Raw genomic sequence first — 23,635 nt, 5'->3', positions numbered from 1 at the left:
TAAAGAAGAAAAAATATTTTTTTTCTTAATATATTAGGCAATTAAAAGAAAACGAAGGACGACGTACTACATCCGTTTTTAAAGTAGTTGTCATGTTTTATATTTTGATAGTTAATTTAATTAATTTTTAAAATTAAATTAGATAAAATGAATTTAATATTTTTAAAATTTACACATCAATAATATAAAAATTACTATAAATTATAAAAAAATTTCATAGGACAGCAAATGAAATCTTAAAATTTTGAGGGATATTTCCTTTTGCTTTAAGTACATAGGGTGTCATTATTATTAACTAGATTTGCTTGGCTGTGGAACTTTAGTTCTGACTTCTGATAGTGTATTGATATATTTAATTTGCAACTTGCAACTTTAATAATAAACAAATCATCTGGTTTACGATCATGTTCACAATTGGATAAATAGAAAAACACTTTTTTTCCTAACTGGAGCTATAATAAAAGACTTCCAGGTTGACTGACTGTGCACTTAGCCGCCACGATAAACTTGCATCCAATTAAAATTCTCAAACAGCAATAAGTACAAATAGGGGGTTAGGCCTTATTTTATTATTTTAATTAAGTAATGAATTTCTACTAATTAATAAGTATGAGGTGACTCTATGTTTGGATGTCGAAACATATCAACCGACGATTTAGATTTTGTGGGTCAAATTTTGAGTCAGAAATCGCTCATATATACTGATATGATCCCATCACAATTTAGAGATCGTTTGGATGGATTTTAAGTTGGTCAAAATTAATTTAAAGTTTTTTTTTTAGTTTTTTAACGTAATTGTTTAATACTAACTTTAAGTCATAAAGTTTTTAAAGTCAGTGAAAAATGAAAAATTAGAATTTCTAATTATTTTTTTCTAAGTGATTAAAGTAATTTTCTTTGACCATGGAAATTATTTTATATATCTTATATTTTAACTAAATTCTCAAACTACCCTTTTTATTCTTTTAACCCTAAAATTCACATTATTTTCCTTAGCACTTTTATCCAAACACTAAACTGCTTATTTATAAAAATAACTTTCAGCACTTTTGTTGGCAAGAAGCCATCTCTGAATCTAAAGCTTCAAGAGAAAGATAAAGAGAAAACAAAGAAGAAGGAGAAGAAAGTGAACGGACACAGAAGTCTCCAGAAGAAGCAGAAGATATTTATGTATCCAAGATAATGGACAAAAGATATCACAACCGTTGATTTCCAAGATTGAATCACAGCCATTGATTCATTGCATCACAGTCGATTCCCAATATTGCATCACAACCATTGATGCTAAAGATAACATCACAGCCATTGAAAGCAATTTTGATGGATCAAATCTGGACCATACACCCCAGCATATAACACATGTACATAAAAACAAATTTAGTTAGTTTGTTATTTACTTAACCAATGAGAATAACACAAATATGTATAATTTTTTGTTTTCTTTAATAGATTATTAATTAGGTATTTGTATATAAGATGTACAGATACAATATTGAAGAAATATACAGATATTCCCAAAATTCATTCAATTTTATTTTGGCTTTCTAATAACTTCAAAGTTCTAAAAGCACTTCATATATAAAATTTATCTTTTTAAATCCATCCAAATGGGCTCCTAATTTGTTACAGTTTTCTTTAAAAAGAAGATAAAATATAGAAAATATCTTACTTTAAATTATAGGAGGAACAATTCCATCGTAACTGATTATCACATCGTACCCTCTATAAGATAGTGCTGTTTTCCTCAAGAAAAGTGATGAAAAAACAGAGGAAAAAGAACAAAAAACATTTCTTTCCATCATATCAAATATAAATTGCATTTAGTTTGCGATAAACGTTAATTTTGTTTCCTAGTGAATCAAAGTGGACTTTAGAGTAAATCTTTCTGACTTGTGAATTTTACTTCGCTATAACAAGGTACACCAATCTTGCACATACTTTAGTAATTTCTTCAAACGGATCGAAAGCAGAATCTTAAAGCAACTTTGGAACAAATTTGAGAGGCAACATATAAATTAAGGTTGTCCATCACTTCCTCATTTTTTTGAGGACATCTCAATTCTATTTCTAGTATGCTTCCTCCTTAAGAAGACTAAACACCCAGCTTTGCAAAGCATCTCTCTCCAACCCACAACATTATATGGAACTTAAATTCTTTTATCGAGCAGAATTTCTTTTAATGTAAAGGTATTTTGACTCTATCTAATCAAATCATAATCTAAATCTTCTATTAGTAGACTAATACGGAGAGACTAAATGCTATTTCAGAGATTGATAATAAACTGAGTCTTCTCAGTCTTCCAGATAATAAGAGGTAGAAAAAAACTGGGTATTCTACGATTATTATAAAGTTTACGGTACATTCTATATGATGCTATTAAAATTAGGATTTGTAAGTAATGCAAAAATATAATAGCGAAGAAAAAAATTAAGTTATCAATTTTTAAAACAAATATAGGAACTAAAAAGGATAATTTTCTCTTGTTTTCTTCAAATTTGTCCAATACCAGTTCATTATTTTGCCTTGAATTTATTGAATCTTGAAGTTGTTTAGACTGACTCTGTTTTTTTTGCTGCCTAAAAAATCATTTACATCCTCTAATTTGTACCCCCGTGATATTTATATTTACTAGTCTCTCGGCATGTGTTTTGTGCGTGTATTCATATTAATTAATATTCAAAACAAGAATATATAATTTACATAAACTCGTAAATTCTAATCAAAAGCTTCAATCCAAATCCTTCCCCTCATGCCTTGAGAATTCATCTTCCTTAATTCGTAATTGTTTTTTTTTTTTTTTTACAATTCACAAAGTTCCAAATATTTGGGTGAAACTATTCATTCCCTCAAGAATCTATCCAAGTTTTGGAAAGTCTCAATTTAGACAAGGGTTAAATTTTGTATGCACCTAATTATTGTGAGGTTTTATGAAGTGCTGTAAAAGAAAATGAAATATCTATATGCATAAATGTTATCATCAATGAAATCTCAAAAGACCACAACAGAAGCATAAATGGGGATGAACTTTTAAGAAAAAAAGGTACACATTTAGCTTGCATTACTATTGACAGAATAAACATCCTCCCCATTTATTAAGCAAAATTGCACAATAACAGCATGCATTAACTATTTGGGAGAGGGAACAATTCTTCTGTTTATTACTTGATTCAGTTCAATTAATGAGATTATATTTAACATAAAGCTTTGTTATTAATTCCAAACTCTTCAAATTCTTTATCTTTTATTGTTTAATATTTAATTAATTAAATAATTTATAATATTTTAATTTAGTGTAGAAACAAAATGGTAATCCAACTTTGAACTTAGAATCTTCCCATTTTTAATATAAATATGATGATGATGATCTAATTATATATAAAAATATCTTTTAAATAATATTTTTGGAACCAAACACAATAAATAATTAAGAAAAATATTTTCCGTTATAGTACCAAACACACTAGTAATAACGTCTCAGTTTTTTTTATCACTTTCTTTTTTATATATATATAAACTAAAATAAATTTGGTGTTGTCTTTATCACCTTAGCTTGGGCAAGTATACAACTCACTGTGGCCACACAATTGTCAAAATATGGCACGTTGACGTAAATGCTCAATGTAGCACGTATTATAATTTGTACTGTTTTCAATATCAACATCAATTTTATGTAAAAATTAAAAGTTGAATGGATCATATCATAACAATCATGTTTTGATGGAGTTGTTGGGGTATAAGATTTGTTGTCTGTCACTTGCATCACATCGTTTTTCCTTTTCTTTCTTGTCTTTATATGTCTTGGTAAATTGCTAAGAAAGAATAAATGAGGGGAATATGGTTGAAATAAAAATATAATTTCCCCTTTTTGTAAAAGTTTTACCCTCATTTTTTCTTTGCCCATTGTTTTCTAACCTAATATTTGGAATATTTCCAAATCTGGCTCCTAGATCTATCAAAATCATATTTTATTTTATCAACATGAGTTGTGATACAGTGATGAGATTTTTTAATATTTAAACAAAAGTCTGAAATTTGAGCTTTGCATATTGAGAAATTTCTGTTGAAAGCGTCACCCACAAAATAAACTTTGTAGTGTGTGATTCAAATTTCTTCCGAACTCAATAGAAATCGAAAAAAAAAATTTTGATGACAAGATATGATTAAACAAAACTAAAAGTAAACAAACGAGGGAAGAAAGATGGTGAAAAGGACAGAATTTACTATCAATTAGTGCGACCCATACCTAAAAGCTTACCTAAATGTTATCTGACTATTACTCTATCATACTCCACTTTTAAATTCTCAATTGCTTGTAGCATTTCTAGTTTAGACAAAGAAATATATTTTACATTATCAAATCACATTAAATATAATTATAAATAATTAATATTACTTATAAAATACATGAATTAAACATTACAATATGTTAAAATACGTTCATGATATATGTACAAATTACTTATAGTGTATAAGTTAGTATTAATTAACTCAATCGTAGTCTTTTAATTGCAAGTATTGTCTTGAAAATTATAAAAATTAACAAAATTAATTAAAAGTAGCGGAGGCAGGGAGTTCAAACTAGCTTTAATTTGGCTAATTATCACAGCATTGATTAATTCGTAGGTTATATGGAAAAAAAGCAAGAAGAAAAATGAGTGTTTGTTAAAGAGTAGTGTCTCCACACGATATTATGATAGTCAAATAATTAATTAATCATGTGTTCTCTAGTCACTTGATAATTTGGCCATTATCTTCGTTATGTTTAAGAAGGTATAGCAATCAAGTTGTCATTATTTTAAATAATCTGTATCAGTATCATATGTAGCCACATAAGGGACGGATGTACCATTGATATAAGTTAAGTTGAATTAATAACTTTCGACGTAAATATTTATGTAAAAAATTACTAAAATTGTTATAAAATAGTAAACACATATATACACCATTTTGAATTTATAAAAGTTGAACATATAGAGTTCAGACCTTGAATTTATCGGCATAAAAACACATATATACAACATTTACTACAGAACAAATTCAAACACAAGATTATAAGTCTAATATGTTGAATGGTTTGAATTGATACTTAATTTGTTCACATGAGAAAAATTAATTAAACTAATCAACGACAACAAGATATGGTTGGTGAAATATAGTTGCTAATTTTTTAAAGAGTTCCTGTTTTCACTATCTTGACTTCGACATTTTACTCTCCTTGTCTCAAATTTTCTTTCGTGCTTCCTTTATATTTTTCTTAACAAAACATTTATTGGACATTTTTTTTAAAATTATTTTATTCTCACTTATGTTTAAAAATATAATCTCTCTTAGTTATGTATTTACTCTATTTAGGTGTTTGTAGTCTTCAAAAAATAATTACTACTAAGGAAAAATAAGAAATAAATAATTAATTTTATCTTGAACTTTTAAAATAATAAATAATTTGATATACTATTTTTAGAAATCACTAATTCACGACGGTTCTCTACTGAGATCATACTATTTGCTTTGATATTTTTCTTATTATTTCTCTAATTGAAGTGGAAAATGGACGTCCCCGAAATGTAAATTAAATTATTCGTATGGATTTAAAACGGTAAGATTCCTTCGTAAGTTTGTTCTTCTCCAGATGTATTTCTCAATTTTGAAAAAAAAAAGAAGAAGATATGTGGATCAAACCACATTAGATTATCAATATTAAGGGATTAACTGTAATGAAATATGTTAATTAAAAAAAGGTAAAAAGATGTCCTTTTTTCCCCTATTAAATCAAATTTCCTCTAACAGTACTTTTAGGCTTAAACTTGCTCCTTTATTTATGATACAATTATACGACATTTAATTTTAAAAAAACACGTACGCGACCTACTCCGGAATAAATGAAAAATGAGATTATTATTAACGAGAAAAATAATTTTATGAGCCATCTTTTTCATAGCATGTTGTACTTAGGGACAAATCAATAAAGGATTTTGTAGTTATCAGTTTTTGTGTTATCATTAGTAGGCTTTATTTATTTGAATTTATCTCTAATTAATTGCACAATTGTCACGATCCAAATTGAATCATGAGTGACACCCACACTTAACCTCTTAGGTGGGAGAACTAACAATACAAACCCCAACTTAAATTAACGATTCAACTTATAAACCACGACAATAATGCGGAAGCTCAAACCTTATTAAAGTAAGACATAACAAAAGTCACTAGAATTTATTACGTAACGTTCCCCAAATCCTGAAAGTCATCACATTAGGACATCTAAATTCTAAAACTAAGTCTGAAAATGTCAAACACCAGAATAAATAAATAACAAAATATGTCTGAAAACTAAGAACACTATGCCATGACCGAGAGAATCCATCACGAGCTAGAAGGATAGCTCACCCTAAAATTTTATGAACTTGAGACTGACTAGAACTGAAGTCAAGTCGAAGTCGGTGGAACACTCGCTGCACTCCACAAAATAAAACAAAGAAAAATACAAGTAGGGGTTAGTAGAGGACAACATGTACTGAGTAGATATCATCGGCCGACTCAAAATAGAAATCAATATGCATAAAGTAGTAGCGAAAAATCAACCATAACACTTAACAGGTTGCAACCAACAAGATCAAGATCAAATGATAACACAATGAACAATTTCATAAAAAAAGGGCAGCCTGGTGCAATAAAGCTTCCGCTATGCACAGGGTTCGGGGAAGGGCCCGACCACAATTTCATAACCAGTCAACAATATCAAGATCACACATGAGGACTCAAGCCTCCACATCACGCTTTTTTGGAAATGAGTTATTGGAGATTGGGTAGCATTAAGTCATTTTAATTTATTTTATTTTAATATTACTGTGCCAAAATATGACATCCGATCCAAATATATCGTGTTGGCTCGTGACACCCGATCCAAATATAATTAATTTATCATTCTTTATTATTACGTTCCATTTCATTAGCAATATTTTATCAAGCCTTCTTTATTCAAGACGCCATTTTTTTGATAGGCCAATTTCAAGATTATAGATTTCACGATCTTGGGATCCCAGACCAATCACAACAATATATCAATCGTCCAAACTATAATAATTAAATGCATAGTAAACTTCACACATTACTCAATGACTATCAATCACTATTAAAAGTACCGAATACCGAATACCGAAATATCAAAATAGTCGGTTCGGTCCGGTAATTCAGTTTCCGGTATTTTATGCCCACCCCTAGCATTCAGACTTCCATGGAGCATCATTAAATTGCATGGAAGTATCATACATAAATGAGGTGGTCGGTGTGGCTTTCGTGACGGATAAGATGAGAGAGGTGAGATTGAGATGGTTAAGATATATATATGAAGAGAAGATGTATGGATGCTCCAGTAAAAGGATGTGAAAGATTGACTATAATTGTATCGGGAGAGGTAGAGGTTGGCCGGGGAAGTCCTGGGTGAAATGATTAAACAAGACATGGCATATATGGAGCTTATCGAGGACATGATCCTAGATATGATTAATCGAACGTTGTCTAGTTCTCTTATCAATATTTGGTGTTTCCTTTGCTTCAATGAAGCATATTGTTTGTTGTTGCTACTTGTTCTCTTTGATTGTTTTCAACAAGACTTCTTCGCTATTGTATTTGTTCTACATACTTTATTTTTGATATGCTTACTCGAGCAGAAGGTCTATCATGAAAAAAAAATTCCATACCTGTACAACATAGAATCTGTAAGGCTACAATAGTACATGCACAACAAAATCTCAATTATTTGTTCTAAAATTTTAAAAATAATTTATGAACTTTCAAGAAAGAGAGTTTTTATTTTCTTGTGGAAAGAAATTAAATATGTTGGAAGTGTCTGAGAGGGAAATGGCCATAACAAGCCAAGCAGCAAAAGGCTTTTTTAGTGTTTTTTCCCCCCCACAAAGTTTCCTTATATGCGATGGGTTGGGCTGGTTACTTAATTAATTTGAGCTAAATTTTACATTTACTATAACCTCGATAATAATTAAGAGGAGATTAACAATATTTACTAGATTATTTGTTACTTAATTATTAGGTTCATAAAATAAGTTAAGCAAATATAATAAGGGAATATATTACCTAAGTTCCTAAGTTTGTTGGGTTACATATATTAGCCCGGGCAGGTTATACTCTTTTCCCTTATTCATATATATAAAATATGATGTTTTACTACTCTAAAGAAGAAAGTTTTTTTTTAAAAAATAAACAACGCAATAAATTATGCAACAAAACAAATCCTAATCTTTAGTTTTTTTATAAATTTTAGCTCGTATAATTGTCGGTGTACACAATGATGAATATTACTTATTATACGGTTGATATACAATTTGTATACATCAATGATGTTCACGTATTCTTTTTGAAATTCTCACTCGATGTCCAATATTTATATCAAAGTCCGATTAAATCCAAGTCGCTTATTGAAAAGCCTATTCTGGAGGTGGTGCTAGTAAGATTTTATTCATATTCAACTGATTAAAAATGGAACAGTAAAAGCAGCCAGTAGGAATTAATCATTACACCTACAAATATATTAATCTTAATTAAGAAAAAGGAAGATGGCAGCTTGTGACGGCCACAAGCACTAATGACCCTTTCTTTTCTAGGAAATCCAATGGCCTTATTAATTCAAAAAAATCTTACACTTGGCTATTAAAAAAATAATTAATAATTTTAAATAACTGGCACTACATGGCTATAAATTTGACCATTGCTTAGCTATGTTTTTTCATCAAGATAAAGTGACATTAATACTTATGGCTTCTACTGGTGTCTCTTCAAGCTTTGAGCTCTTGTTTATCTCCTCTCTTTAGTTTTTTTCTCAATATTCCATTGTCTCATCAAAAGGTCAAGGGCTTCCTCCTTTAGTGAAAGGGCTTTCATGGACATTCTTTGATTCAACTTGTCCAAAATTACAATCAATTGTTAGGAAGAGACTTGAGAAAGTTTTTAAGGATGATATTGGCCAAGCTGCTGGCTTGCTTCGTCTTCATTTCCATGATTGCTTTGTTCAGGTACTTAAACATGCTATTTATATATGAATAGTATAAAAAAATTACATTATTAGCATAATCTATATTTGTTATCTTATGTTTTAAGTAAGTTTCACTCTTCTTAAGCTGATGAGCTTAATGACTCTTGTCCATATCATAGCCCCACACACATGACACAACTATTATATTCGTTTGTAATGCGTGTTATGACTTAAACATATATATTCTTTTTGAGTGATATATATGTTAAATTTGACCCCCTGCAAACAAAGCGTTTTTTCCCTTCTTTTTGTAATGGATAAGTGGTTAATGACTTGTGACATATCAAGCGGAAGACCAATGCTAAATATGTGATAGGATATGGTAAGTGACAAATTTAGTGACCTTGCTATTAAGATCCATTGTGATTCACTTTTTTATCGCTCTGAAGCTCTTAACGTATTTTTAATTTATCTGTAACTTTAACCATGATCCTTTTAAAAGAGGAGGGACGTGTACATCAACAACAATAATATACCCAATAAAATTTCATAAGTGGTGAGTACGGATGCATATGTATGCAATCTTACCTCTATCTTATGAAGGCGGGATATGTATCTGTTGAAATTTGCATTTAGTTGCAGTAACTTTTTAACAAAATAAGTTGTTTAGTTTAAGATGAATTTGAATTTTAGTTAGATTGTTTGAGTTGTTGAGATATTTTAGATTGTTTTTAATTTCAAGTTATTTGCTTATTCAAATTATTAAAAGACATTTCAATCCAAATCCAAAGAGAGATATTTTCAATCATTTTTTGCTACTCCATCTTTTAAAAGAAACCAATAGTATCTAACTACATTTTATCTAATTATTTATTTATGAATATTGTACAAATGATGGATGCAGGGATGTGATGGATCAGTAATGCTAGATGGATCAGCAGGGGGTCCAAGTGAGAAAACTGCAATACCAAATCAGACACTAAGAAAAGAGTCATTTAAGATCATTGAAGATCTTAGAGAAAGAGTTCACAAGGAATGTGGAAGAATTGTTTCTTGCTCTGATATTGCTGCCCTTGCTGCTAGGGATGCTGTTGTCTTGGTAAATTATAAATATATTACCTCCTTATAATACACTAGTAGTGCTTAATTTATTGAAATACTAGTAATTAAACATTTTATTTCACATGTCAATTACTAATTACGTACCTATTTAACCCAAAAAATACAATTATTCCAACAAGAAAAAATAGCTGCTCCCTTCCTTCCAACTTATTTGAAGGTGCTTGACTGGACACAAAAAAATCATAAATATTTGTGTGACTAAAACCCTGTTTGACTTATCTTATTTAAAACAGTTTATAAGCAGAAAACAGCTTATAAGTTGTTTAGATAAGCTATGTCAAATAGGCCCAATTATTTTTTTAAGCACAAAATGACTTTAATTTGTTGGCCAACCAAACACTCAAAAAGGTTGAAAACAGCTTAGCAACTTATGAGTCAATCCAAACAGGCTCTAAATCATTTGAGTATGGGTAAAATAGAAAGTTTAAATTTCTTTTAAATATAGAAATGATCAGTCATTATTTTTAAGACGGACTAAAAATGAAAGAATGTCAATAGATGAATGGAGTATTAGGAAACAAACTCTTTTTATTTATTTATGCTTATTTATTTATTTATCTACCATTGTTATTCCAGACTGGTGGACCCAACTATGTTGTACCTTTGGGAAGAAGAGATGGACTTAACTTTGCTACGGAAACCGCAACCATAAACAACCTCGTTGCACCAACTGCCAACACTACAACCCTCCTCACTCGCCTGGCTACTAAAGGCTTCGACGCCACGGACGTCGTCGCCTTGTCTGGGGCCCACACTATCGGTATCAGCCACTGCGATTCCTTCACGGAACGTCTCTACCCGAACCAAGACTCCACCATGGACCAAACATTCGCTAACAACCTCAAACGAAGTTGCCCTAAAGTTGACTCAAACAACACGGTCAACATGGACATTCGTAGCCCTAATATTTTTGACAATAAGTACTATGTTGATCTCATGAATAGGCAAGGGCTTTTTACGTCCGATCAAGATTTGTACACGGATCAAAGGACTCGAGGGATCGTTACGAATTTTGGTACGGACCAAAAGGTTTTTTTTGACAAGTTTGTAATAGCCATGATTAAAATGGGACAATTGAACGTGTCGACTGGCGGACAAGGTGAAATTAGGGCTAAGTGCTCAGTGAGGAATAAGGATAAGTTGTTGGTTGATGTTTTTGAAGGATTGGAGAAAACCTTGGCTGCTGCATTTTAAGTTAACTTAACTTATTGGAAGTACTATACTTTGTTTAATGCAAGTCTTTTGTTAAATATATATGTTTCTTGTAATAATCAGAGGCAAAATGTGGCATGACTGTTGTTTTTTTTGTTTTTCTTTTGTTTCGTTTGCGAAGTAAATTATCATATGAGAGAATCAATAGATTTTTTTTCGAGAGCGATTAATATATTAGTACGGCCTATACGGGCATCTATGTCTTAATGTCTACTTTCTGTATGGATAAATTTCTATATGCTGTTAGATTTCCAAGTTGAACACATGTTGTATGACGAATCTAATTTATTTGGCGCTTTTTTTTTGGAGGGGGCCTGCATAGAGGGATATTTAGATACTAGTAAAGTCACTTACATTTTATTTTTATGAGTCAATTCCACTTTACCCTTTTAATATTTAAGAATTGAAAAATAATACCACCTCCAAATATTTGAATGGTGAACAATAACCTATGTAGTTGTAAAAAAATAAATAACATATGTAGTACTTTCCTATGATACATATTTCAAGTGTTATCGATATTATCCACATTAATTTCCAACTGCTGGGGCGGAATTACACCTTAGCAAGGGTATTCAGATAAACAACCTTTATCGAAAATTCTTTGCGAGTATATAAGTTAAATAACGATATTTATGAATAAATACTAACTGTTGAGCATTTTTTATATAGCAAAGAAAGATAGCTCAATGTTTAAGATTGTTCAAAGCTGTCTTAGTAGCGGGTTCAAGCCTAGACTTAGGCGTTTTGTTTAATTTTTTTTTAGTTCCATTTTTTAACTTAAAAAAGAGAAGAAAACATCAATTTATTTTTTTACTTGTCTTAAAGTATGAACTACCTCTGATTTCCAAGGCAATCAGAGTATATACACAAATTATATATTGTATCAAAGTACAAGACTCCTACAAAGACTCATGGTTGTACTGCAAATCGAAGGAGTCCGGAATAAAAAAGCTAAACGAATCAAGAAGTATGTACAGTGCAAAAAAAATTGTATTCAAACTAGAGGTGAGTTTAGGATTTATAAAATACAAGTATACCACTTTAAAAAAGTGAAAGTTTCATAAATAGCTACTATAAAAATCTTAATAGATCGAAATAGCTATAATCTAGGTAATTACATTTTGTATAATTTGCATACCCGTTTATATAATTCGCTGCAAATATACAAATTCGATTGTATAATTCGCTGAACATGGTAAGTATATGCAAATTTTGTATTTATACATTTTAGGAATTTTTCAGAATTTATACAAATCAAATGTATCAATATTATATTATATACATAATAGCGTAAGTATATACGAAATCTGAATTTATTCAATTAGGAAATTCTGAATTTATGCAATTGGGAGCTTAATTATACAAATTCTGGATAACTATAGCTATGTATATTAATTACTAAAAAAGGTTTGACGCGAGTGAAAATTAACTTAAATTATAGGTGTATATTAATTAAGTAGTATTTGTTTGCTAATTCATGTAAAAAAAGTTTAAAATATACATTATTAAGTGAAAATTGATCCCTTATATAACTAACTCAATATTCAAACAAGTGCACCATTTAACTTGACGACCTAGAATTAACTAGAAAATATTTTGATTAAATATCACCGGATAGTCCTTTTAAAGTTAATGTAGTTATTTGCGCGACTTACAACTCGTGCTTTAAGTGTCTTTATTAATTCTGACAATAAATAAATTAGAACAAATTGGAATTTTCTTTTTTTTTTTCTCGATTAAAAGGAATTAGTGTCTTGCACCAAATGAGAAAAGAAACCAAATCGAATAAAAAGAATATTAATGATTGTGACTACATGAAAGAAAATTACAATATTTGACATAATCGTAAGAGAAACAGTAAATTTTGACAACGAAAACAAATAATATATAACGAGGCTAAACAATGCGGGGATAAACGGGACACGGTATGATTGTATTTAAATAATTAGATAAACTTTATCAGAAAAATACTTAATTCATCTGTCGTATTGTCATCCCTATTTACAACTAGAAAGGTGCCACTTATTGCGATTTAAAAATCTCACATATCTATTTTGCATAGTTAATATGCTTATAATTTAAAAAAATTGAGGACATAACCTTTTTTCTCTACTTTGATTATTAAATTTTAGCCACATTAAATATTTATATTAAATCATATTAATTTATTATGATCAAGCAATTTAACAAAGTGAGAATATATGTAAATTACCAAAATTAATTATTAAAAGCTTGTACAAATACATGTTATGCATGTATTCTCTAGGTATAAACACTAGATATAAATAAAGTTTTAATTTGATTTAATCCTCATCCACCCTTTGTATTTTACGTATAAATTTTAAATTTGAAGAAAAACGAAATCTGAAAGCCAGCTTAGAAAAAAGTGAAAGAATAAAGGTAACGTGAGAGCATCTTCCCTCTCTTTAATTTTTTATTTGAATAATAAGTAATTTTGAAATTAATTATTTAGGATTATTGTTCTACCCTCAATATGGGAGAGAAATAACATTATAATTTCTGAATAATTAATTTCAAGATAAATTATTTTTTAAAAAAATTCCAATTAAATATAAAATAAGTTCATTTTAAAATTAATTTTGAAATTCATTCTCTTATCTCGATTTATCAAACGAGCCCAACATAGTTATTATTGTACTACATTTCATCAAATTGCAACGGTTGAAAAATCAAAGATGCTCAATGATACATCTAAATTTTGAACAAATGAAAAGACTTTTGCTTCTTCTTTCAAACATAATATAATGATTCATTGAATAATAGAATGTACCATGAACAAGTAGCTAGGAAAAGGATTATGTGAACTAAAAGTTTCTTGGTCGGATACAAAGACTTTTATTTATTTACTTTATGGAGTATTATTATTACTGAGGTATGTGTTCTTACTTTTAATTTTTCATCAGGTATTTGATATTCGTTTTGAAATTTAATTATTTTGAATTTATGCTTCGAAGTTCTATTTTACTCGTGAAATATTCTCTATCAATAACAACTACATTATCAAAAATTTATACAAAAATTATTTCTAATTATAACAACAATAACAATTCAGTGAAATTTCACAACGTAAGATCTAGAAAATGTAAAGTATATGCAGATCTTATTCTATCAAGATAGAACAACTATTTTCGAAAAATCCTCGGCTCGCATAAAAAGAGTCCAGATAGCAATATTTACCGTCCTATAGCAATACCAAAGTGTGTTGTAGGCTGCTTTTGTCCTTTGGAACCTCCAAAGTCTACACGTGGGCGGCCTCTATTAAAAACAAGAGAAATAAATTGCAACTATCAACGACTATCACTTTAGTAACCAAAAGAAAGAAAGAAAAAAGTGGAATATATATTTATGTAAAAAAAAGAAAAAGAATAGTTGAAAGGAAGGTAAGAGTATGAACGTAGATTTTCTTTCGAATATTATTTTTCAAAATGCATTTTTTTTATAATGAAATTAAACCAACATGGATATGTAAGACTTGGAAGAGATCATCATAGAAGAGATAATGTAGACTTGAAAATGATACTGTTAAATTTAACTCATTTTTCTTTTTAATCGATCTCTATAAATAATTATTATTAATAAAATAATTTATAATCAAATAAATAAATATTTATAAATTATTTTAAATAATAATTTATTTATTTATTTAAATATTATATTAAATTAAATTATACCACATAAATTGAAATAGCGAAAGTATATATCGCAGTACATTCTAGGGGCCAAAACCACTGGTTTAGGCAAATTGTCAGTCAACTCTTTGAAGCTCGTCTTTTCTTTTTTGGGTAAATAAATGACTTCACCTAATTTGCTCTTTACTAACCTCGCCAGATTTTCTGCAGTGCAAACATGACTCATAGCTTTATATAATATAAAATAATCATACAAGTTTTTCTGTGTTTTATTTGCAAATTACTCGTGTTAACTTTTATGATTTATTTAATGGAAAAGATCATATAACTAATTAAAATAACATTTGCACTAGAGTACGTGAATTTTTTTTTTTACAAAAGTGAAAATCAAAGCTCCTATGGACAAATTCATAAGCTTATTATTAGAGAGTAAAATATCAGGGCCGCTATTAAATTGGAGCAGTGCCCTCAGTTTTTTTTTCTGTATTTAATATAGTTGAACTAATTTAATTTATTAATAAGTTAAATGACGTAATGTTATGTTTCACGCTTGATTATATATATATATATATATATATATATTTTATTTGAATCGATGGTATATAAAAAACAACTCTTTTATCCTACAGCTCTACCTTCGGAAGATAGAAATAAAATTGCATATACATTATCCTATCCAAACATCACTCGTAGAATTACACTGAATGTTATTATTATTGTTAACTAAGAGTAATTTATACGTATTTCTACCTTAATGTATTCTTTACTGGCCACTAGCATATTTTACATTTTCCTAATTGAACGTAACAATAAAGAAGATAGTCTGCAAATCACATTCTGAATGTATGATCTGGGTACATAATGCTAAACTCACTCATAATGAAGGAACCAGAATTTGACGCAAATCACACTCTGAAGGTATGATCTGGGTACATAATGTTAAACTTACTCATAATAACAGAGTCAGAATTTGACCAAAGAATATCAAAATATAAAAAAGTAAAATAGTATAAAAGTCGAAAAGTGATAAAATGTCAATATGTGATATATATCAATACAGTATAATTTTTGTATAAACGGGTGTGGATGTGGCTCGCCACTTTAAAGCATAGGTAGGTCTTTTTTTTTTGTAGTAATAAATTTTCTTGAGAGTAATAATTATATATAATTAATGCTGTTTGAAATATTTAAATCAAAAGGTCCAGAGCAGTGTGACAATCACGTGGCTCTTTGATAGAAAAATCGATGAATCCTTCTAAAGCATATACTTAAAAAAAAAAATATACTCCAATTGTTTGATTTTGACTAAGGCCCGTTTGGCCACAAGCTTCCAACTATTCTTGGCAAGTTATTTTTGATAGAGATTTTTGTGAAATTACACCATATGTTTAGTTTTAAATTTTTTCAAGTTTTGGTGAAATTTTAAAAAATATTATTTTATATCCGTAAGTTCTATAAATTATTAAAAATATTCATAAGTTTGTGTTATCATTTTATAATAAATATGTTTCGTTAAAAAAAAGTTTATAACATAATTGATAATAATCAACAACAACAAAATAGCATTATAGACAAGAACAATATATTAATCGAATTAAAAATATTTTTTTTTTCAAATCTTGTCATTCAAACTATTCTTTTCCGTAAAAGGTAATATCAAACTATTCTTTTATAAAATCTTGGTTGATCATATTAGTGGAGTAAATTGATAGATAAATATTTAGTTGGAATTAATAAATGATTGACGTTTTTTATAAAGAGTTGTTAGATTAATTAGAGGGATTTAGAAAATTATCTTGTCATGAACGTCCGCATTAATTAAATACTACTTCAATTATTATTTTCAAATATATAAATTTTTTCATGATCAAATTTAAATTATTTGATTCTCAAAATTTGAATCGTGCCACGTAAAATGAAAGACAAAGATTCAAAGTTTAGTACTCCCTCCGTTTTATTTTAATTGTCATATTGCGTTTTTCGAAAGTCTATATGATTAATTTTTAAAGTTAAATTATATTACTTTAATTTAATATTATAAAATAAAAAATTAAATATTCAAAAACTATACAAAAAATACTATAAGTTACAATTTTTTTCATACTAATATGATAAAAAAAATATTTTAAAATATTTATTAAATTTATATAATTTGATTCTTAAAAAAAATTATGATATCTAAAATTGGACGGAGTCCGTACAAACAAATCATTAAGATTCATGCATGTCGTAAATATATATGGAGTGGAGTTGGATTGAAAAATAGGCATTCTTTATTGGCGGCTAATTTATTTTGCTTTTCTATTGGATGTTAACAGTTGGAAAGGTAAATTACACTAAGCACGAAATTTTGCACGTACCACAAAAGAACAGAGATATGCGTCTTTCTTGGATTCATCATCCTATGCAATATAAACTACTCACTCGGTGTGTTCACAGAATTAAAAAAATATTTTTATTTTTCTTTATCATGTTTAGATCAAGAAAAAAATAATTTATATATATTATATATTATTTTTAGTAATAATTACTAATTTTTAAGATTTAATATTAAACATTAATTAATATGATTATAGTGATAAATTATTCATGTCAATAATTATTTCTTAAAAACGGTGTAAAATTCAAATTGAAAAGGTAAAAAATGATGGAGGAAGTTCACTCTCTGATATAAAATAATTAAATTTCTAACACTTTTTGTATGGTTCAAAATAAATAAATCTTTCAAAATTCAAAATATTAATATTTATCTCCAAGTAATAAAATTTATGTACATTTCATTTTAGATTTTAATATATTGTTGTTATTGTCGTAGTAATTTAATTAACAAATTTTTCAAAGGAACATGTGCCACGTTCCAAAAAAATCAATTATTTAGGCAAGAGAGAGAGAGTACTACGTAAAAATATCAAAATAAAAAATATCCATAGCAATGTGGCGACCACGCGGCTATTTCTTAGAAAAATCCCGAGATGCCTCATTTATAAAAAGTCTAAAGTCTAAACAAATAGAAGAAAAAACAAGAAAGAAGAAATTTAAAATATCCAAGTGGATAACTTTATATGGCTATAAATTTGACCCTTGTTGTAGCTATCATTGTACCAATTAATTAACTAAACCAAAAATCTATCTAGACAGCCATGGTGTCCAGTACTGTTGCAAGTTTTCTGCTTGTTCTTGTTGCTTCTTTCTTTGTGACAGAAGCTCAGAGGCCTGCTTTAGTTAAAGGTCTTTCATGGTCATTCTATCAATCTAACTGCCCTCAACTTGAATCCATTATTAGAAAAAGGCTTGAAAAACAGATCAAGAATGATGTTGGCCAAGCTGCTGGCTTACTTCGACTTCATTTCCACGATTGCTTTGTTCAGGTTATTAATTTTTGTCTAAACACGTCACTAAAGATAAAGGTTTTTTCTATCACGAATTAGAGCGAAATTTGTACTATATAGAGAACATGATTTTTCCTCTAAATCAGCTCATTAAAAAAATACATGATGGAAAACTGATTGATCACACTGTAGTAGTGAAAAACTTCCTAATTTTTTCCTTTTTTCGATTCAATTAAAGTATCTGTGAAAATAATCACTTAACATTTTTCAAGAAGAAATTCAATGAAAAAATGATGATTCTTTTTTTATCATGCAGGGATGTGATAGTTCAGTGTTGCTGGATGGATCAGCAGGAGGGCCAAGTGAGCAAACTGCAATTCCAAATTTGACCCTAAGAAAGAAGTCATTCAAGATCATTGATGATCTTAGGAAAAGGATCCAAGCTGAGTGTGGCGAAGTTGTGTCTTGCTCTGATATTACTGCCATTGCTGCTAGGGACTCCGTTGTCTTGGTAAGATCCACCAAAAGTGTTACTTTCACTCACTTTGTTCTTTTTCGTTAATTTTGAAAAAAAAAAGGACACATTTTTACCGAATTATAATAGGGTAGAAAAAAGGACTTTCATAGGGAGAAAATGCCATTTTTCCCACTATGAAAGTTGTTAAAATTAAAACTTATTCAAAACGACAAATTTGCTTTCGTCTTATTTGACAGAATTAAAAATGTTTTTTCGTGAATAACGATAATACATAATTATATATACTGCAATAATAACTCAGTGAAATTTCATAACGTGTGGTCTAGAGAAGATAAAGTGTATGCATATTTGACTTTTTATCAAGATAGAATGACTGTTTTCGAAAGACTTAGTTCATTAAAATTATAAAAGAAGTCTTATAACAAGAATAGGGTAAGAAGTTTAAAGGATATAGTAGAGCAAATAACAAAAGTATAATAGTTATATCTTTTGCATGATATAAAATATTGTCTTAAAGTTAACTCATTTTTATTTACTTATGAGCTCATGGTAATTTCAGACCGGTGGGCCCAACTACGATGTCCCCTTAGGAAGAAAAGACGGACTCAACTTCGCAACAGAACAAGCGACCATAGACAACCTTGTCGCACCATTTGCCAACACTACAACCGTCCTCGCTCGCCTGGCAGTCAAAGGCCTCGACGCAACCGATGCAGTCGCCTTGTCTGGGGCCCACACTATCGGTATCAGCCACTGTACTTCCTTCACCGACCGTCTCTACCCGAACCAAGACTCCACAATGGACAAGACATTTGCTAACAACCTCAAACGTAGTTGCCCCACAGCTGACTCGAACAATACGGTTAACATGGACATTCGTAGCCCTAATGTGTTCGATAACAAGTACTTCGTTGATCTTATGAATAGACAAGGGCTATTTACGTCCGATCAAGATTTGTATACGGATAGAAGAACTCGAGGGATTGTTACGAGCTTTGCGGTGAATCAATCGTTGTTTTATGAGAAGTTTGTTATTGGTATGATTAAAATGGGACAATTGAACGTGTTGACTGGTGGACAAGGTGAAATTAGGAATAGGTGTGATAGGAGGAACAAGGATAAGAAGGTTGATATTGCAACTGTTGTTGAAGAATTGGAGGAAACCTTCTCTGCTTTATTTTAAGTTTAATTAATTAGTCTTTTGTTTTTTGTTTTGTTGTAATAATAATGAGTGTCTTAGCTTAGCATAATAATCACAATATGTTTTGTGATGTAATATGCAAGAAAATGGTGTGTTGGATCTCTTCTTAGAATGTTTTTTTAGCTCCATGATGTCAAAATTGTGTTTACTAGTATATACACACACACTCTCCCTCTCTTAACCAATTTGCATGTTGCACAAATATTTGAAAAAGCATTAAGGTCAAGTCTTTACGTTTCTAAATTACGCTTATTAATTAATGATAATTTACAGATTTAAATTTAAATTACTAGTAATAATTTGGTAAATTGAAGAAAGAACAATTAATTTTTTCTTGATTTTCAAAAGTAAACAAGAGTATTTGTTCTTAATACTTTTCTAAAAATATATGTTAGTATATGTACTCGTTCTCTGTTACTTGTGCATATATGGTACTCCTCTCCATACTAATTTTATGCGATACTTTTCAGATTTTGATCATCAAATATACTTTTTTTTTGCATTTTAATTTTCTTAATGTCTTATAAATATTTTGAATCGTAAATTATTGTAACTTATAATATTTTTTTATGTAAGTTTAAAAATATGTAAATTTTATTTTAAATTTTTAAAGATTCAATGTTCAAATTCTCAATAAAAATTTAGTAGCTTGACTCTCAAAATTTAAATTGTATCATATAAATTGAGATAAAGAGAATATTAATTGAAACTTTATTTTATTAAATTTTATTAATAGTGTTTTGGAAATTTAAATTTCATTATTGATACTCCAATTAGTTTTGAAAATGATTACTTTATGATAAGGTAATTTTTTCCTCGATTCTCAAAAATAAAGTAGAAAAAATAATTTTTTTCTTAATATATTAGGCAATTAAAAGAAAACGAAGGACGACGTACTACATCCGTTTTTAAAGTAGTTGTCATGTTTTATATTTTGATAGTCAATTTAATTAATTTTTAAAATTAAATTAGATAAAATAAATTTAATATTTTTAAAATTTACACATCAATAATATAAAAAAATACTATAAATTATAATTTTTTTTCATAGGATAGCAAATGAAATCTTAAAATTTTGAGGGATATTTCCTTTTGCTTTAAGTACATAGGGTGTCATTATTATTAACTAGATTTGCTTTGCTGTGGAACTTTAGTTCTGACTTCTGATAGTGTATTGATATATTTAATTTGCAACTTGCAACTTTAATAATAAACAAATCATCTGGTTTACGATCATGTTCACAATTGGATAAATAGAAAAACACTTTTTTTCCTAACTGGAGCTATAATAAAAGACTTCCAGGTTGACTGACTGTGCACTTAGCCGCCACGATAAACTTGCATCCAATTAAAATTCTCAAACAGCAATAAGTACAAATAGGGGGTTAGGCCTTATTTTATTATTTTAATTAAGTAATGAATTTCTACTAATTAATAAGTATGAGGTGACTCTATGTTTGGATGTCGAAACATATCAACCGACGATTTAGATTTTGTGGGTCAAATTTTGAGTCAGAAATCGTTCATATATACTGACCTGATCCCATCACAATTTAGAGATCGCTTGGATGAATTTTAAGTTTTTTTAAATTTTTTAACGTAATTGTTTAATACTAATTTTAAGCCATAAAGTTCTTAAAGTCGTGAAAAATAAAAAATTAGAATTTCTAATTATTTTTTTCTAAGTGATTAAAGTAATTTTCTTTGACCATGGAAATTATTTTTATATATCTTATATTTTAACTAAATTTTCAAACTACCCATTTTATTCTTTTAACCCTAAAATTCACATTATTTTCCTTATCACTTTTATCCAAACACTAAACTGCTTATTTATAAAAATAACTTTCAGCACTTCTGTTGGCAAGAAGTCATCTCTGAATCTAAAGCTTCAAGAGAAAGATGAAGAGAAAACAAAGAAGAAGGAGAAGAAAGTAGTCGGACACAGAAGTCTCCAGAAGAAGCAGAAGATATTTATGTATCCAAGATAATGGACAAAAGATATCACAGTCGTTGATTTCCAAGATTGAATCACAACCATTGATTCGTTGCATCACAGCCATTGATTCTCAATATTGCATCACAGCCAGCCATTGATGCTAAAGATAACATCACAGCCATTGAAAGCAATTTTGATGGATCAAACCTGGACCATACACCTCAGCATATAACACCTGTACATAAAAACAAATTTAGTTAGTTTGTTATTTACTTAACCAATGAGAATAACACAAATATGTAGAATTTTTTGTTTTCTTTAATAGATTATTAATTAGGTATTTGTATATAAGATGTACAGATACAATATTGAAGAAATATACAGATATTCCCAAAATTCATTCAATTTTATTTTGGCTTTCTAATAACTTCAAAGTTCTAAAAGCACTTCATATATAAAATTTATCTTTTTAAATCCATCCAAATGGGCTCCTAATTTGTTACAGTTTTCTTTAAAAAGAAGATAAAATATAGAAAATATCTTACTTTAAATTATAGGAGGAACAATTCCATCGTAACTGATTATCACATCGTACCCTCTATAAGATAGTGCTGTTTTCCTCAAGAAAAGTGATGAAAAAACAGAGGAAAAAGAACAAAAAACATTTCTTTCCATCATATCAAATATAAATTGCATTTAGTTTGCGATAAACGTTAATTTTGTTTCCTAGTGAATCAAAGTGGACTTTAGAGTAAATCTTTCTGACTTGTGAATTTTACTTCGCTATAACAAGGTACACCAATCTTGCACATACTTTAGTAATTTCTTCAAACGGATCGAAAGCAGAATCTTAAAGCAACTTTGGAACAAATTTGAGAGGCAACATATAAATTAAGGTTGTCCATCACTTCCTCATTTTTTTGAGGACATCTCAATTCTATTTCTAGTATGCTTCCTCCTTAAGAAGACTAAACACCCAGCTTTGCAAAGCATCTCTCTCTCCAACCCACAACATTGTATGGAACTTAAATTCTTTTATAGAGCACCATTTCTTTTAGACGTAAAGGTATTCTGACTTTGTCTAATCAAATCATAATCTAAATCTTCTATTAGTAGACTAATACGGAGAGACTAAATGCTATTTCAGAGATTGGTAATAAACTGAGTCTTCTCAGCAGTGGCGGATCCAGGATTTTAAATAAGGGAGTTCAAAATCTAAATAACTAGACACACAAGCTAGTCGAAGGGGGTTCGACATCTACTTTATATACATAAAAAATTATTTTAACCATATATAAATAGTACAATTTTCCGCCGAAGGAGATTTGGATGAACCCCCTCGGCGTAAGGTGGATCCGCCACTGCTTCTCAGTCTTTTAGATAATAAGAGGTAGAAAAAGATTAGGTATTCTACTATTATTATAAAGTTTACGGTACATTCTATATGATGCTATTAAAATTAGGATTTTTAAGTAATGGAAAAGTATAATAGCGAAGAAAAAAATTAAGTTATCAATTTTTAAAACAAATATAGGAACTAAAAAGGATAATTTTCTCTTGTTTTCTTCAAATTTGTCCAATACCAGTTCATTATTTTCCCTTGAATTTATTGAATCTTGAAGTTGTTTAGACTGACTCTGTTTTTTTTGCTGCCTAAAAAATCATTTACATCCTCTAATTTGTACCCCCGTGATATTTATATTTACTAGTC

General features: G+C 29.0%; 2 protein-coding genes across 2 annotated transcripts; both read left to right on the top strand.

Annotated features, from left to right (window-relative positions):
- The first annotated feature begins 8,769 nt into the window (after positions 1-8,769).
- Positions 8,770-11,585, top strand: LOC129903027 (peroxidase 12-like). Its single transcript, XM_055978500.1, has 3 exons — positions 8,770-9,030; positions 9,895-10,089; positions 10,689-11,585. Exons 2-3 carry the CDS (start codon positions 9,913-9,915, stop codon positions 11,304-11,306), a joined length of 795 nt encoding a protein of 264 aa, XP_055834475.1. The 5' UTR covers positions 8,770-9,030; positions 9,895-9,912; the 3' UTR covers positions 11,307-11,585.
- Positions 11,586-18,059: 6,474 nt separating this feature from the next.
- On the top strand, positions 18,060-20,170 carry LOC129903731 (peroxidase 12-like). Its single transcript, XM_055979274.1, has 3 exons — positions 18,060-18,345; positions 18,623-18,817; positions 19,344-20,170. Exons 1-3 carry the CDS (start codon positions 18,118-18,120, stop codon positions 19,965-19,967), a joined length of 1,047 nt encoding a protein of 348 aa, XP_055835249.1. The 5' UTR covers positions 18,060-18,117; the 3' UTR covers positions 19,968-20,170.
- The last annotated feature ends 3,465 nt before the right edge of the window (positions 20,171-23,635 follow it).

Source organism: Solanum dulcamara, chromosome 9, assembly GCF_947179165.1.
Source record: "Solanum dulcamara chromosome 9, daSolDulc1.2, whole genome shotgun sequence".
Taxonomy (NCBI): domain Eukaryota; kingdom Viridiplantae; phylum Streptophyta; class Magnoliopsida; order Solanales; family Solanaceae; genus Solanum; species Solanum dulcamara.
The sequence above is the reverse complement of the archived record's forward strand: the minus strand, read 5'-3'. Positions and strand labels throughout refer to the sequence as shown.